Source organism: Ambystoma mexicanum, chromosome 3q, assembly GCF_040938575.1.
Source record: "Ambystoma mexicanum isolate Mex_15411 chromosome 3q, UKY_AmexF1_1, whole genome shotgun sequence".
Classification (NCBI taxonomy): Eukaryota; Metazoa; Chordata; class Amphibia; order Caudata; family Ambystomatidae; genus Ambystoma; species Ambystoma mexicanum.
This window is the reverse complement of record NC_090926.1, coordinates 1,233,609,601-1,233,622,466: the sequence shown is the minus strand read 5'-3', so window position 1 is coordinate 1,233,622,466 and position 12,866 is coordinate 1,233,609,601. Positions and strand designations below refer to the sequence as shown.

General features: G+C 49.1%; 1 protein-coding gene across 1 annotated transcript in view; it reads left to right on the top strand.

Moving 5' to 3' along the window:
* The window catches only part of EPOR (erythropoietin receptor), a 76,931-nt gene that overhangs the window by 33,525 nt on the left and 30,540 nt on the right, over positions 1-12,866 (top strand). Inside the window, exons 2-3 of the mRNA XM_069604162.1 lie at positions 1,216-1,357; positions 7,642-7,820. Coding sequence (XP_069460263.1) covers positions 1,216-1,357; positions 7,642-7,820 — 321 coding nt within the window. The remainder of the gene's footprint in view (positions 1-1,215; positions 1,358-7,641; positions 7,821-12,866) is intronic.

The following is a 12,866-nucleotide window of genomic DNA, read 5'->3' as shown; positions in this document are numbered from 1 at the left end:
GGAAGTGATGGGGTCGAAAACTGGCACACTGCAAATTTTGGGATAGAAAACAGATTTACCGCAAGTGATGGGGTAGAAAACTGGCACACCGCAAGTGATGGGGTACAAAACAGGCCCACAGCAAGTGCTGGGGTAGAAAACTGGCACACTGCAAGTGATGGGGTAGAAAACTGGTACACTGCAAATGATGGGGTAGAAAACGGAGGCACCGCAAGTGATGGGGTAGAAACCTGGCACACCGCAAGTCATGGGGTAGAAAACTGGCACACTGCAAGCAATGGGGTACAAAACAGGCACACAGGAAGTGATGGGGTTGAAAACTGGCACACTGCAAATGATGGGGTAGAAAACAGATGCACTGCAAGTGATGGGGTAGAAAACAGGCACACCGCAAGTGACGGGGTAGAAAACTGATGCACCGCAAGTGATGGGATGGAAAACAGGCACACTGCAAGTGATGGGGTAGAAAACCGGCACACCGCAAGGGTTGGCATAGAAAACTGGCACACTGCAAGTGATGGGGTAGAAAACAGATGCGCCGCAAGTGATGGGGTAGAAAAGAGGCACACTACAAGGGTTGGCATAGAAAACTGGCACACTGCAAGTGATGGGGTAGAAAACGGATGCAAAGCAATTGATGGGGTAGAAAACTGGCACACAGTTTTGCATTTCCCACACCCCTGTTATTGCCAAATGAACAACACTATCTTAACGCCAATGGGCACCTCACTGAGTTTTCAGGCAGAATTCGTGACCATGCCACGGTCCCCTCAGCACCACAGATACAAAAGCTGCTGAGCAAACCTGGATGGCCATCACCCATCAATATGGGGTCACTCTCGCCTACTCCTCTCACTGGACAATTCCCAAAGTAGTTTCTTTTCCCCACGAATGTGCCACCGTGCCATAAAAGGTGAGGGGCACGCGTAGAATGAGAGGGGCTCCTCCTATAAACCCCGGGTACACCGGGCAGAATGTATTAAATCATGGAGTGTGGGGGCTGAAAAAGAAGCCTTGTGAATTGTGAAATGAATGACTTCTGTAAATGAAGCAGCAGCAACCCACATTATAGACCCCCTGGTGTGTTCTGTGCTAATTCTTGACCCTCCTTCTCTTTCTCTCTCTCCCTCCCTCTCTCCTCCTCTCTCTCTCTCTGTCTCTCTCTCTCCCTCTCTCCTCCCCTCTCTCTCTGTCTGTCTGTCTCTCTCTCTCCAGTCGCCATACTGATTTCGCAGGGACCCGAATCTATCAAGTGCTTTACTCAGACCTTGAGTGATCTAACCTGCTTCTGGGAAGTGGAGGAGAAGGAGGACACTGTGGCGGAGAACCCACCATACCGCTTCTACTACCAGGTGGAGTAAGTACAATTCTTACACCTCTGACATATGGCTTCTATTACCAGATGGAGTAAGTAAAGTTCTTGCACCCCTGAGGTCACACTTCTATTACCGGGTGGAGTAAATAAAGTGCTTGCACCTCTGAAGTGGAGAGATGCTTCCAGAGCGTAGGGACCAGAGGGCACATTGACAAAGGATAAAATCAGCTAGTTCCCTCCACTGTTCATCATCTAGCCCCTTCCACTGTTCATCATCTAGCTCCTTCCACTGTTCGACATCTAGCTCCCTCCACTGTTCATCATCCAGCTCCGTCCACTGTTCATCATCTAGCTCCTTTCACTGTTCATCATCTAGCTCCGTCCACTGTACATCATCTAGCTCATTCCACTGTTCATCATATAGCTCCCTCCACTGTTCATCATCTAGCCCCTTCCACTGTTCATCATATAGCTCCGTCCACTGTTCATCATCTAGCTCCCTCCACTGTTCATCGTCTAGCTCCATCCACTGTTCATCATCTAGCTCCGTCCCCTGTTCATCATCTATCTCATTCCATGTTCATCATCTAGCTCATTCCATGTTCATCATCTAGCTCCCTTCACTGTTCATCGTCTAGCTCCATCCACTGTTCATCATCTAGCTCCGTCCCCTGTTCATCATCTATCTCATTCCATGTTCATCATCTAGCTCCCTCCACTGTTCGCTATACTCCACCAGTGAGAGGGTCTGAGGTTAGTAGCATCACCCACTCTTCATTCTCCCACATTCCACCATCATCTAGTCCTCGCCATTGTTCATCTAGTTCCTGCCACTGTTCGCTATACTCCACCAGTGAGAGGGTCTGAGGTTGGTAGCGTCACCCACTCTCCAGGCTCCCCCATTCCACTATTCTAGCTCCCTCTGCTGTTCACCAACTCCACCAGGGAGAGAGTCTGAGTTGGTAGCATCACCCACTCTCCGGTCTCCCCCATTTCACCATCATCTAACTCCCATCACTGTTCTATATACTCCACAGGTGAGAGGGTATGAGGTTAGTAGTGCCACCCACTCTGCGTGCTTCCCATTCCACCATCATCTTGCTATCGCCACTGTTCATCATCTAGCTCCTTCCACTGTTCTCTTTACGCCACCACCGAGAGGGTCTGAGGTTGGTAGCACCACCCACTCTTTAAGCTCCCCCCATTCCACCATCACCTTGCTCCCTCCAGTGTGCATCACCTAGTTTCCTCCACTATTCACCATCTTGCTCCCTCCACTGTTCACCATCTAGGCCCATCCACTGGTCATCATCTAGCTCCCTCCATTGTTCATCCTTTAGTAGCCTACACTGGTTGCTATACTCCACCAGTGATAAGGAATGAAGATGGTAGCATCACCCACTCTCCGGGCTCCCCCATTTCGCCATCATCTAGCTCCTTCCACTGTTCTCTATACTCCACCTGTGAGAGGGTCTGAAGTTGGTAGCCCCACCCACTCTCTTGGCTCCCCCCATTCCACCATCAACTTGCTCCCTCCACTGTTCATCACCTAGTTTCCTCCACTATTCACCATCGAGACCCCCCCACTGGTCATCATCTAGCTCCCTCCACTGTTTATCCTTTCCCTACACTGTTCTGTATACTCCACCAATGAGAGGGAATGAAGATGGGAGTATCACCCACTCTTCTGGCTCCCCCATTCCACCATCATCTAGCTACCTTCACAGTTCATCATCTATCTTCCTCCACTGTTTACCATCTAACTACCACCACTGTTCACCATCTACCTCCCTTCACTGTTCAAAAGTTAGCCCCCCCATGTTAATCATTTAGCTTCCTCCACTGTTCACCATCTAGCTCCCTCAACTGTTCACCATCTAGCTCCCTCAACTGTTCACCATCTAGCTCCCTCAACTGTTCACCATCTAGCTCCCTCCACTGTTCAAAACCTAGCCCCCCCCCCATGTTAATCATTTATCTTCCTCCACTGTTCATTCTTTAGTAGCCTACACTGTTTGCTATACTCCATCAATGATGGGGAATGAAGATGGTAGCATCACCCACTCTCAGGGCTCTCCCATTTCACCATCATCTAGCTACCTTCACAGTTCATCATTTATCCCCCTCCACTGTTCATCTAACTCCGTTCACTGTTCACCATCTAGCTCCCTCCACTGTTCACCATCTAGCTCCCTCCACTGTTCACCATCTAGCTCCCTCCACTGTTAATCATCTAGCTCCCTCCACTGTTCACCATCTAGCTCCCTCCACTGTTCACCATCTAGCTCCCTCCACTGTTAATCATCTAGCTCCCTCTACTGTTCACCATCTAGCTCCCTCAACTGTTCACCATCTAGCTCCCCCCTACTATTCGCCATCTAGCTCCCTCCACTGTTCACCATCTAGCTCCCTCCACTGTTAATCATCTAGCTCCCTCAACTGTTCACCATCTAGCTCCCTCCATTCTTCACCATTTAGCTCCCTCCACTGTTCACCATCTAGCTCCCTCAACTGTTCACCATCTAGCTCCCCCCACTGTTCAGCATCTAACTACCTCCACTGTTCACCATCTAGCTCCCTCCACTGTTCATCATCTAGCTCCCTCCACTGTTCACCACCTTGCTCCCTCCATTCTTCACCATTTAGCTCCCTCCACTGTTCACCATCTAGCTCCCTCAACTGTTCACTACCTTGCTCCCTCCATTCTTCACCATTTAGCTCCCTCCACTGTTCACCATCTAGCTCCCTCAACTGTTCACCATCTAGCTCCCCCCACTGTTCGCCATCTAGCTCCCTCCACTCTTCGCCATCTAGCTCCCTCCACTGTTCACCACCTGGTTCCCTCCACTGTTCACTACCTAGTTCCCTCCACTGTTCATTATCTAGCCCCCCCCACTGTTCACCATCTAGCCCCCTCCACTGTTCACCATCTAGCCCCCTCCACTGTTCACCACCTAAATCCCTCCACTGTTCATTATCTAGCGCCCTCCACTGTTCACAATCTAGCTCCCTCCACTGTTCACCATCTGGCTCCCTCCACTGTTCATCATCTACCGCCCTTCACTATTCACCATTTAGCTCCCTCCACTGTTCGCCATCTAGCTCCCCCCACTGTTCACCATCTAGCTCCCTCCACTGTTTGCCATGTAGCTCCCTCCACTGTTCACCACCTGGTTCCCTACACTGTTCACCACCTAGTTCCCTCCACTGTTCATTATCTAGCTCCCCCCACGTTTCACCATCTAGCTTCCTCTACTGTTCAACATCTAGCTCCCTCCACTGTTCACCACCTGGTTCCCTCCACTGTTCATTATCTAGCTTCCTCTACTGTTCACAATCTAGCTCTATCCACTGTTCACCATCTAGCTTCCTCCACTGTTCAACATCTAGCTCCCTCCACTGTTCACCACCTGGTTCCCTCCACTGTTTATTATCTAGCTTCCTCCACTGTTCACAATCTAGCTCCCACCACTGTTCACCATCTAGCTTCCTCCACTTTTCAACATCTAGCTCCCTCCACTGTTCACCACCTGGTTCCCTCCACTGTTTATTATCTAGCTTCCTCCACTGTTCGCCATCTAGCTCCCCCCACTGTTCACAATCTAGCTCCCCCCACTGTTCACCATCTAGCTTCCTCCACTGTTCAACATCTAGCTCCCTCCACTGTTCACCACCTGGTTCCCTCCACTGTTTATTATCTAGCTTCCTCCACTGTTCGCCATCTAGCTCCCCCCACTGTTCACAATCTAGCTCCCCCCACTGTTCACCATCTAGCTTCCTCCACTGTTCAACATCTAGCTCCCTCCACTGTTCACCACCTGGTTCCCTCCACTGTTCATTATCTAGCTTCCTCCACTCTTCACAATGCAGCTCCCGCCACTGTTGACCATCTAGCTCCCGCCAATGAGTTCCCTTTAATCCAGCAGTGAGAGGCTATGCAGTTTTTTTAATATAACTTAATGTAATTTGGAAACAGTAGATTCATTACAATTCAGACGTCTTTAATGGTCTTTTATGGTGATTGTGAAAGGTTTGTGAATTTACAAAGTGTAACACAACTAAATAAAATGCAATTCAAACATCTCTTTACATGGTGCAAATGAAGGTAAATTATATGTGCTATCCATTCGCATACGACTCTTCTACTAATTTAAAATAAAACATAACATGGTGTTTACTCAAACATCAACACGTCACTTATGACAATAGCAGCACATTCACCGCCGTAAGTGACGTGTTCATTGCTGAGTAAATGCCATGTACTTATTTATGCGTTCTTACGCGTCTTACAGTTAAAAATAAACTATTCACACATCGAAGAGGCGTTAGAGATAAGACCGCCCTTCTAGAGAGTGTAAAATCCGGCCAAATCATAGGGCCTAACGTGCATCAAGTTTATCTCCCATGAGAAGGGGGGGATGAATGAAGATTTGGAAGTGTTATGAGGGCGGGGCAACAGATAAATGTGTTGTCTACTTCCTTCCGGTGTCTGCAGACCTGTGTGGAGACACATGAAGACATCTTTGAATTGCAGTTGGTTCTTTCCTATGTGTGTGTGTGTGCTGTGGATCTCTGAATAGGAGGCGACGTTTGGAATAGGTGTGTTTTAACAAATTAACTTAGAAAGAAGAATTTATGTTTGCCATGAAATGAGTGTGGGAGTTAGATCCATACCTTGGGTGATCGATCCGGGAAATCGCCCTGATCCAGATCACACTGTTCTGATCTGGTGCAGGATCGCTGCAAGTCGAAGGTGAGAGATCCTGGGAGTCACAGTCCATAATACCTGGTGAGACTCCAGTTGCAGGCCCCTCAGTTAGAAGAAGGAGGAAACTCTCCCCATGTCGGGCTGCCCACAAGCCTAAACTCTAATCCTATGCAGGTCTAGGAATGAACACAGCGGCACATGCTTTCTGGTTTATGTGGAAATGTACCACACTGGCCCTCATTATGAGTGTGCTGGTCTGCAAATAATGTGCTGGTAACAACTTTACAGGCACCGTTTCCGGACCGGCTCACTCTGACTCTGCCGCAGGGGGCAGTGAACTCCCGGCAGGCCTGACCTGTCAGTAGTTCAGGCACCTGCCGGCAGAGAGTTCACTGAAGCGCCGGCCCAGTTACTAACGGAGCCAGTGCTTCAGTGCTCCCATTCCACAGGAATGGGAACTTACCTCTCTGCCTCTCCGCCACCGTCCGTAGTATCCCAGTATTACCGGTTGAAACGGTAAGCCAACGTTGTTGAGAGTAGTACCGGCGGCCTACCGGCATCCACGGAATGAGGGCCCATCAAATAAATGGTGACTTTTGAAGATCATGGTGACCCTTATAAAAGTAACTTGGCTTACAAAGCCTGTGGCTCGTTAATGCTAGAAGTGGAAGTAACAGCGAGCATGAAAGCAGTCCTCCAGGTAGCCAATTAATTGTCAGAAAAGACCATGACTTCAGAGGGTTTTGCGTGGATCAGTGTGACTGAATCCCACTACGATCCCAAAACAGGAGAGGGTGGAGACAATATCTGCTTCATCCGTGGCATGAACAACGACATTCAGAGACATGACAACAACAATAGCACATAAGAGTTGGTCCCCAAGACCCAGTACTGGAAGCAAGGCCATTAGCGTCAATAATGCTTCCCCGTAGACAGTTATATTGTTTCTTGAAGGGTTTGCAAATGATCTTTTGTAAGAGTGAGCCAGGCGTAACCCCTGACTTAAGTTCTCCAAGCATTTAAGTTCAACAATCGCGAGGATGGAGGAACCAACCAACCTCGTCTCGGAGATCTTACCATTGAGGTGGGCGCTCGGATGGCTTCAGAGCCATTCTGTTGATCTCCGAGAATCTGGTTGTACCGGAAAGGGGTTTGTAGAGCCCTCTTGACTTGGTGAGACTTGCAACAACTGAGTAATACTTTCCTGAGGAGATGAAGAGAAAATAGGCCCATTCTCACCCCAGCCCAGTGAAAGGTGTATTATTTGGAGGGAGCTATATGAGGGTGAAAGGGAGGCAGAAGCTGTAAAGTTGGTGGATCTATCACTGCCCAATATTAAAGTGTAGAGTTACAAGCTAATAAGATCTGCTCTAGTAGGGTTCATGTTCATGATAAGCCATGGGAAGGGGTGAAGAGACTTTAAGACGCGAAAGTACCACAGAACCTCATATAACCACAACCATCATCTTAGACACATCGGTCACATGGTTTCAAGAATGTTTCAGCAAAATCGCTACTATTGTTGAGGCAGGAAACCATATGGTTGCACAAGGTCAGGGGATGGGTTGGGGGACAAACAAAAGATTTCATGATGGAGTAAGTGATATTATGTTTGCAGGGAGGACCCGGAGAAGACCTGTTCTCTAAGCACTCAGCGGACACTACGGGGGAAAAAGTGCTATGTCTGCTCTTTTCCGACGAGGGACGTGAGTGCCTTCGCAATATATAACCTGAGGATAACAACTAGCGACGGCCACACCACCCTCCACAACAGGACTTTCATGGTGGACCAAGTGGGTAAGCACTGGCACAGAGGTGCCACCTGTCTTGTAGGCTGTGTATGGGGACAGGTTCTGGGTGGTGGCCAAGCTCCTGACTCTATCTATAAAAAAATGTGCTCTTTTAAGGTTTGTTATGTTGATGTTTTGTGTGGAGTGAGTTTGACATGCACCGCTACGGGGCAGATCGTGGGAGGAACTGTGTTGTGGGAGCAATGGAATGTAATTGGTTATTTATAATGCGCTTAATACCCATGGGTTTCTAAGCGCAGACTCAGGGGTCGAAACTGTGTTGCTCTGCAGCGTCTTGCTTCCAAGGTGAGCGTGTTGCTCCTGAGCTATCCTCCCGAGATAAATTCAGAGACAGGAGTGAGGAGGGGTGGGGATGGAGGAATTTCTAAACCTGTGCAAAGGGGGATTAAGTGTGGGGTTATAGGGGCATCTTGAAGCTCTTTTCCAAAATGAAGCAGAATAGCCGCCACTGTCGAAAGTCGGCGTGGTAAGTGTTGTGGGCCTTTTTGATGGGTTGAACTTCAGGTGAGTGCTGGACGTTTAGGACCAGATCAAATAGAGGCAGTCGCTGAGGAGGTGGACGCCAATAGCTCTCAACATCTTCAGATACAGCCGGGTATCAACGGCCTAATAGTAATTATTGGGGAGCTCCCCCTATGGCTCCATGTGAAGGGTCAATATCACGCAGGACAGGGTGGGACCGTGTGCGACTCTACAAACTACCGAAAGATTTTGGTTTCTGCGGGGCCTCAAGTTGGCAAATTGGTGGCAGTTACTTAAGAACGAAACCAGAGTGTGAGGTTTTATAAAAAGACGGTGCAGAATCAGAGGAGGTAATGTAATATAGATTCATGACGTGTCACATGCAGAAAAAACAACGGGAAAGGGGCTAAACCGGTCGCACAAACCGCGAAACCAGCAGAAGCTAGAAGGCCATTGCAGATAGAACAAGAAAAGAGACTGACAGAAATGCCAGGTGTTAACTACTTCTCCGAATTGAAGAAAATTGTGCAATTCTGGTATCTTCGGAGGAAGGGCCTTCCAACATTCAGGAGCAACCACAAGGAATCTCCGATCTCCTCTCTGAGAGAAGGACGATGAGGGGACAATGAGCAGATTGTTGTCTTGAGAGTGTAAGGCTTGCGAAGGGCTATATCTTCGGATTCTAACCTGTAGATATAATGGGGCAAGGTTGTGCAGACATTTAAAAGTCCAGCAGAGGATTTGAAAATCAATTCTGTTATCCACGGATAGCGCCAAAAAGAGACGCAATCAGAGTGAGACAGATTAGAGGCAAGGCACACAGCTGCATTTTGGGACCTTTTGCAATTGACAGAAGAGTTGTTGGGAGGAAATACCTCAGTATAAGACATTGCAATGGCCCGTTATGGAGTTGATTAAAGAGACAACCACACTCTGTAAATATTATGACTCGATAAAGGGAGTTTCTCTTCTAAGCCATCAAATTCAAAGAAGAATACTTCAAGCACATGGCCTCACTAGATGCAAGAGCATCTAGTGAGAGATCCTTTTGCCATCAAAAGCTAAGATTTAGTTTACATTTGTGGCGTGGCTCATTGGAAGGTGGAAGAGGATGGGAATGGGAGGCTTCCTTGGCTCCGAAACTTATTTTTTGGTCCAAATAGAATGACCTCAGTTTTACTAGGATTGAGTTGGAGCGCATCCTGAAGCATCCATGGAGCCACTTCAAGACGACATTGGGCTAAGGACTCACACACAGAGCTATGATCTCCTCATTTAATATATCTGTGAGTATCATATGCACGAGGCTCGAGGTTGTATTTCTTGAGGACGATGAGGGTCTTGTGGTTAGCCCTGATTGGTTCAACTGTGTATGGGGAGCCTTTGGCCCATTGCCACTTAATCACAAGCCTCCATCCATAATTTGAATGGGATATGATATGATATGATAGGTTATTTATAACACGCTTAATACCCAGAGGTTTCTAAGTGCGGACCCGGGGATCGAACCCGTGTTGCTCCGTGTCGTTTTGCTTCCAAAGCGAGCATGTTGCTGCTGAGCTATCCTCCCGAGACTGGGAGCTGTTTCTGTGCTACACTGGGACCTGGAGCCTGGCTGTTAGCCTTACCGGTGAAGCTGAACAGGCACTGCACTATCAAGGATCTTTGCAAGAAAGATGGGATGGGCGAATGACCAGAGATTGGTTGGGGGAAGCACTCCTCATTTGCATAATTCATGCAACTGTACGTTAGAAAGGTAGCACTTGGCGCATCTAGTCCTGTGTCCCTCGTGACTGCAGCACCTGGAGGCCACTCAGGGTGTTATCACCTTTTGAGAGTTATAAGCCGTTCTTACATTCTTTTATACCGCCGCCCAACCTCTTTCCTACATAGCACAGAACCACTGTTAATTGTAATTGGTTATTTATAACGCACTTAATACCCAGAGGTAGGTTTCTAAGTGCGGACACGGGGATTGAACCTGTATTGCTCTGCGCCGTTTTGCTTCCAAGGTGAGCGCTTAGCCCCTGAGCAATCCTCCCGGCCCCTTGCATTTCACCTACTGACCCAAGTCTAAAAGATGTCACATCTATTCATGGTTTCCAGCCCTGGGAACTCTTCCCACAATAGCTTGTCATAATCATGTCTCAACCATGGCGTGCCTGCTGTGCGGCAGCTTGCTGAGCCTTTGGGAGAAGGGCCACCATGAATCAAGACTGTGGGAAGAATTCAGGTTGCAGCGAGAAGACAGCGGCAAGCCTGCTTGCAGCGAGTGTTGGACAGCGACAAGCCTACTTGCAGCGAGTGTTGGACAGCGACAAGCCTACTTGCAGCGAGTGTCGGACAGCGACAAGCCTACTTGCATCGAGTGTCGGACAGCGACAAGCCTGCTTGCAGCAAGTGTCGGACAGCGACAAGGCTGCTTGCAGCGAGTGTCGGACAGCGACAAGCCTGCTTGCAGCGAGTGTCGGACAGCGACAAGCCTACTTGCATCGAGTGTCGGACAGCGACAAGCCTGCTTGCAGCGAGTGTTGGACAGCGACAAGCCTACTTGCAGCGAGTGTCGGACAGCGACAAGCCTACTTGCATCGAGTGTCGGACAGCGACAAGCCTGCTTGCAGCAAGTGTCGGACAGCGACAAGGCTGCTTGCAGCGAGTGTCGGACAGCGACAAGCCTGCTTGCAGCGAGTGTCGGACAGCGACAAGCCTGCTTGCAGCGAGTGTCGGACAGCGACAAGCCTGTTTGCAGCCGGTGGCGGATCCCCTCAAATATCCCACTAGAGAAAATAACACCATGGAAAACAGAACATAGTGTTCCCAAAACTATAGGTCTGATCAGGCCTCCATGCAGTAAATACAAAAGATCACCTTTGCATTTCCAATAAATAATGGCTATGGTCTGTGCGTATTGGGGCCTCCTTGTTGATTCTTTGTAAAGGAGAACAGTGCTGGCCTTCCAATGGGCCTCTTTGTTCCGCATCCAAGATGGTGGACACTTGATCAGCCAAGACATCCACCAGGGAAGAACCCACACTCCAATGAACTTTGCAAGTGAGTGTCCCTTTTGTGGGCGGTGGGAGGGGCGGTGAGTGTGTGTGCTCAGAGAAAGGGCGTGAATCACACAGAAGATTGCAGGGGTATTCTCAGTAAAGATGGCCGCCGGCCCGTGCTGCTGGAAGGATGTAGACGCAGTGAGCCAGGGAGACATCGGTCAGATCACGCGTCTTCATATGGAGCTTTGGGACGCTGGGGTACAGCGGTTATTATTGCGAAGGCACCCTAAGGCCACTCCTCCACCATGGGTGGAGCGGTCTATCTCAGGGAGAGGGAAGGGTTAGGAACCGGAAATGGCACCGTTGAGATCACCAGGATGTGTCCTCCCATGGCAGGCAATGTTTTTAATATGAGCATGATAGGCTGTGGAGGGAAGAGTGTCCAGGGCTGGAAACTATGCATAGAGCTGACATCTTCCAGGCTAAGGTCAGTAGGGGAAAGCCAAATGTCAACAGTAGCACTACATTATATGTGAAAGAGGTGGGCAGCTGTGAAAAAGAATCTAAAACAGCCCATAGCTCTCAAAAAGCGTAAACAACCCTGCTGCAGCCATGACAAAGCAGGAGACTAGGGAGGGCACGCAGTTGTCGCCGGAGAATAGCTCAGCGGCAAAGTGCTCGCCTTGGAAACAAGACGACACGAAGCAACACAGGTTCGATCCCCGGATCCGTGCTTAGAAACCTCTGGGTATTAAGTGCATTATAAATACGCAACTAAGGGACCTATTCCTGTAACAGCGCCTCGATTGCGCCCGGGCAGTGTGAGCACTTTAAAAATGCAAATAAATAAATAAAAGATGCTGCGGTAGTGCGGGGCACAGGACTGGATGGGCCAAGTGTTATTATTCTAACACCCATTTCTATGATTTATGCAAAGCAGGGATGTGTCTAGTGGAGTAACTTTGCTGGAAATGTTGGGGGGGGGGGGGGGCATGACATCTAAAGGGGAAGGGCCCCTGCCAAATGAGAAGGACAAAATGGTGCGCCACGAAAGTTAGGGAGGCGGGGCAATCACCCTCGTCCCGCCTAAAGTTACGCCCATGGGTATATCGAGCGAACTATGGTGCTTTCTCCAACCAATTTCTGGCCAATCTTCCTTGATAGACCGGGTTTCTGATCTTCTGGTTCTTCACTCCGCGAAACGTAGATACGTTTGACTCAAGGTGGAGGTCGCGCGGCAAGGAGTTCCAGGCCATGGGGGCTTGCACCGTAAAGGAGCGGCTACAGCCTCTTACTCTTTTGCTTTGAGGACAGGTCAAACGCGGGCTCTTGGAAGACCGAGTAAATCTGTAAGTCGTTTGTAAGATTAAGCTTTGTTTAAGGTAGGAAGGGGCTGATCCAACCAGGCACTTGTGCTCCATGATATTAACTTTAAGGGGCTGATTCATGGAATTTTTGCGCCGAACCACGGGGATTTGTGCGCCATTCTGCCCGCAAATCCCCATTTGTTAAACAGGGATTTGCGAGCAGAATAGCGCATAAATCCCCGTTTTTCGGCGCAAATGATTCCACGAATC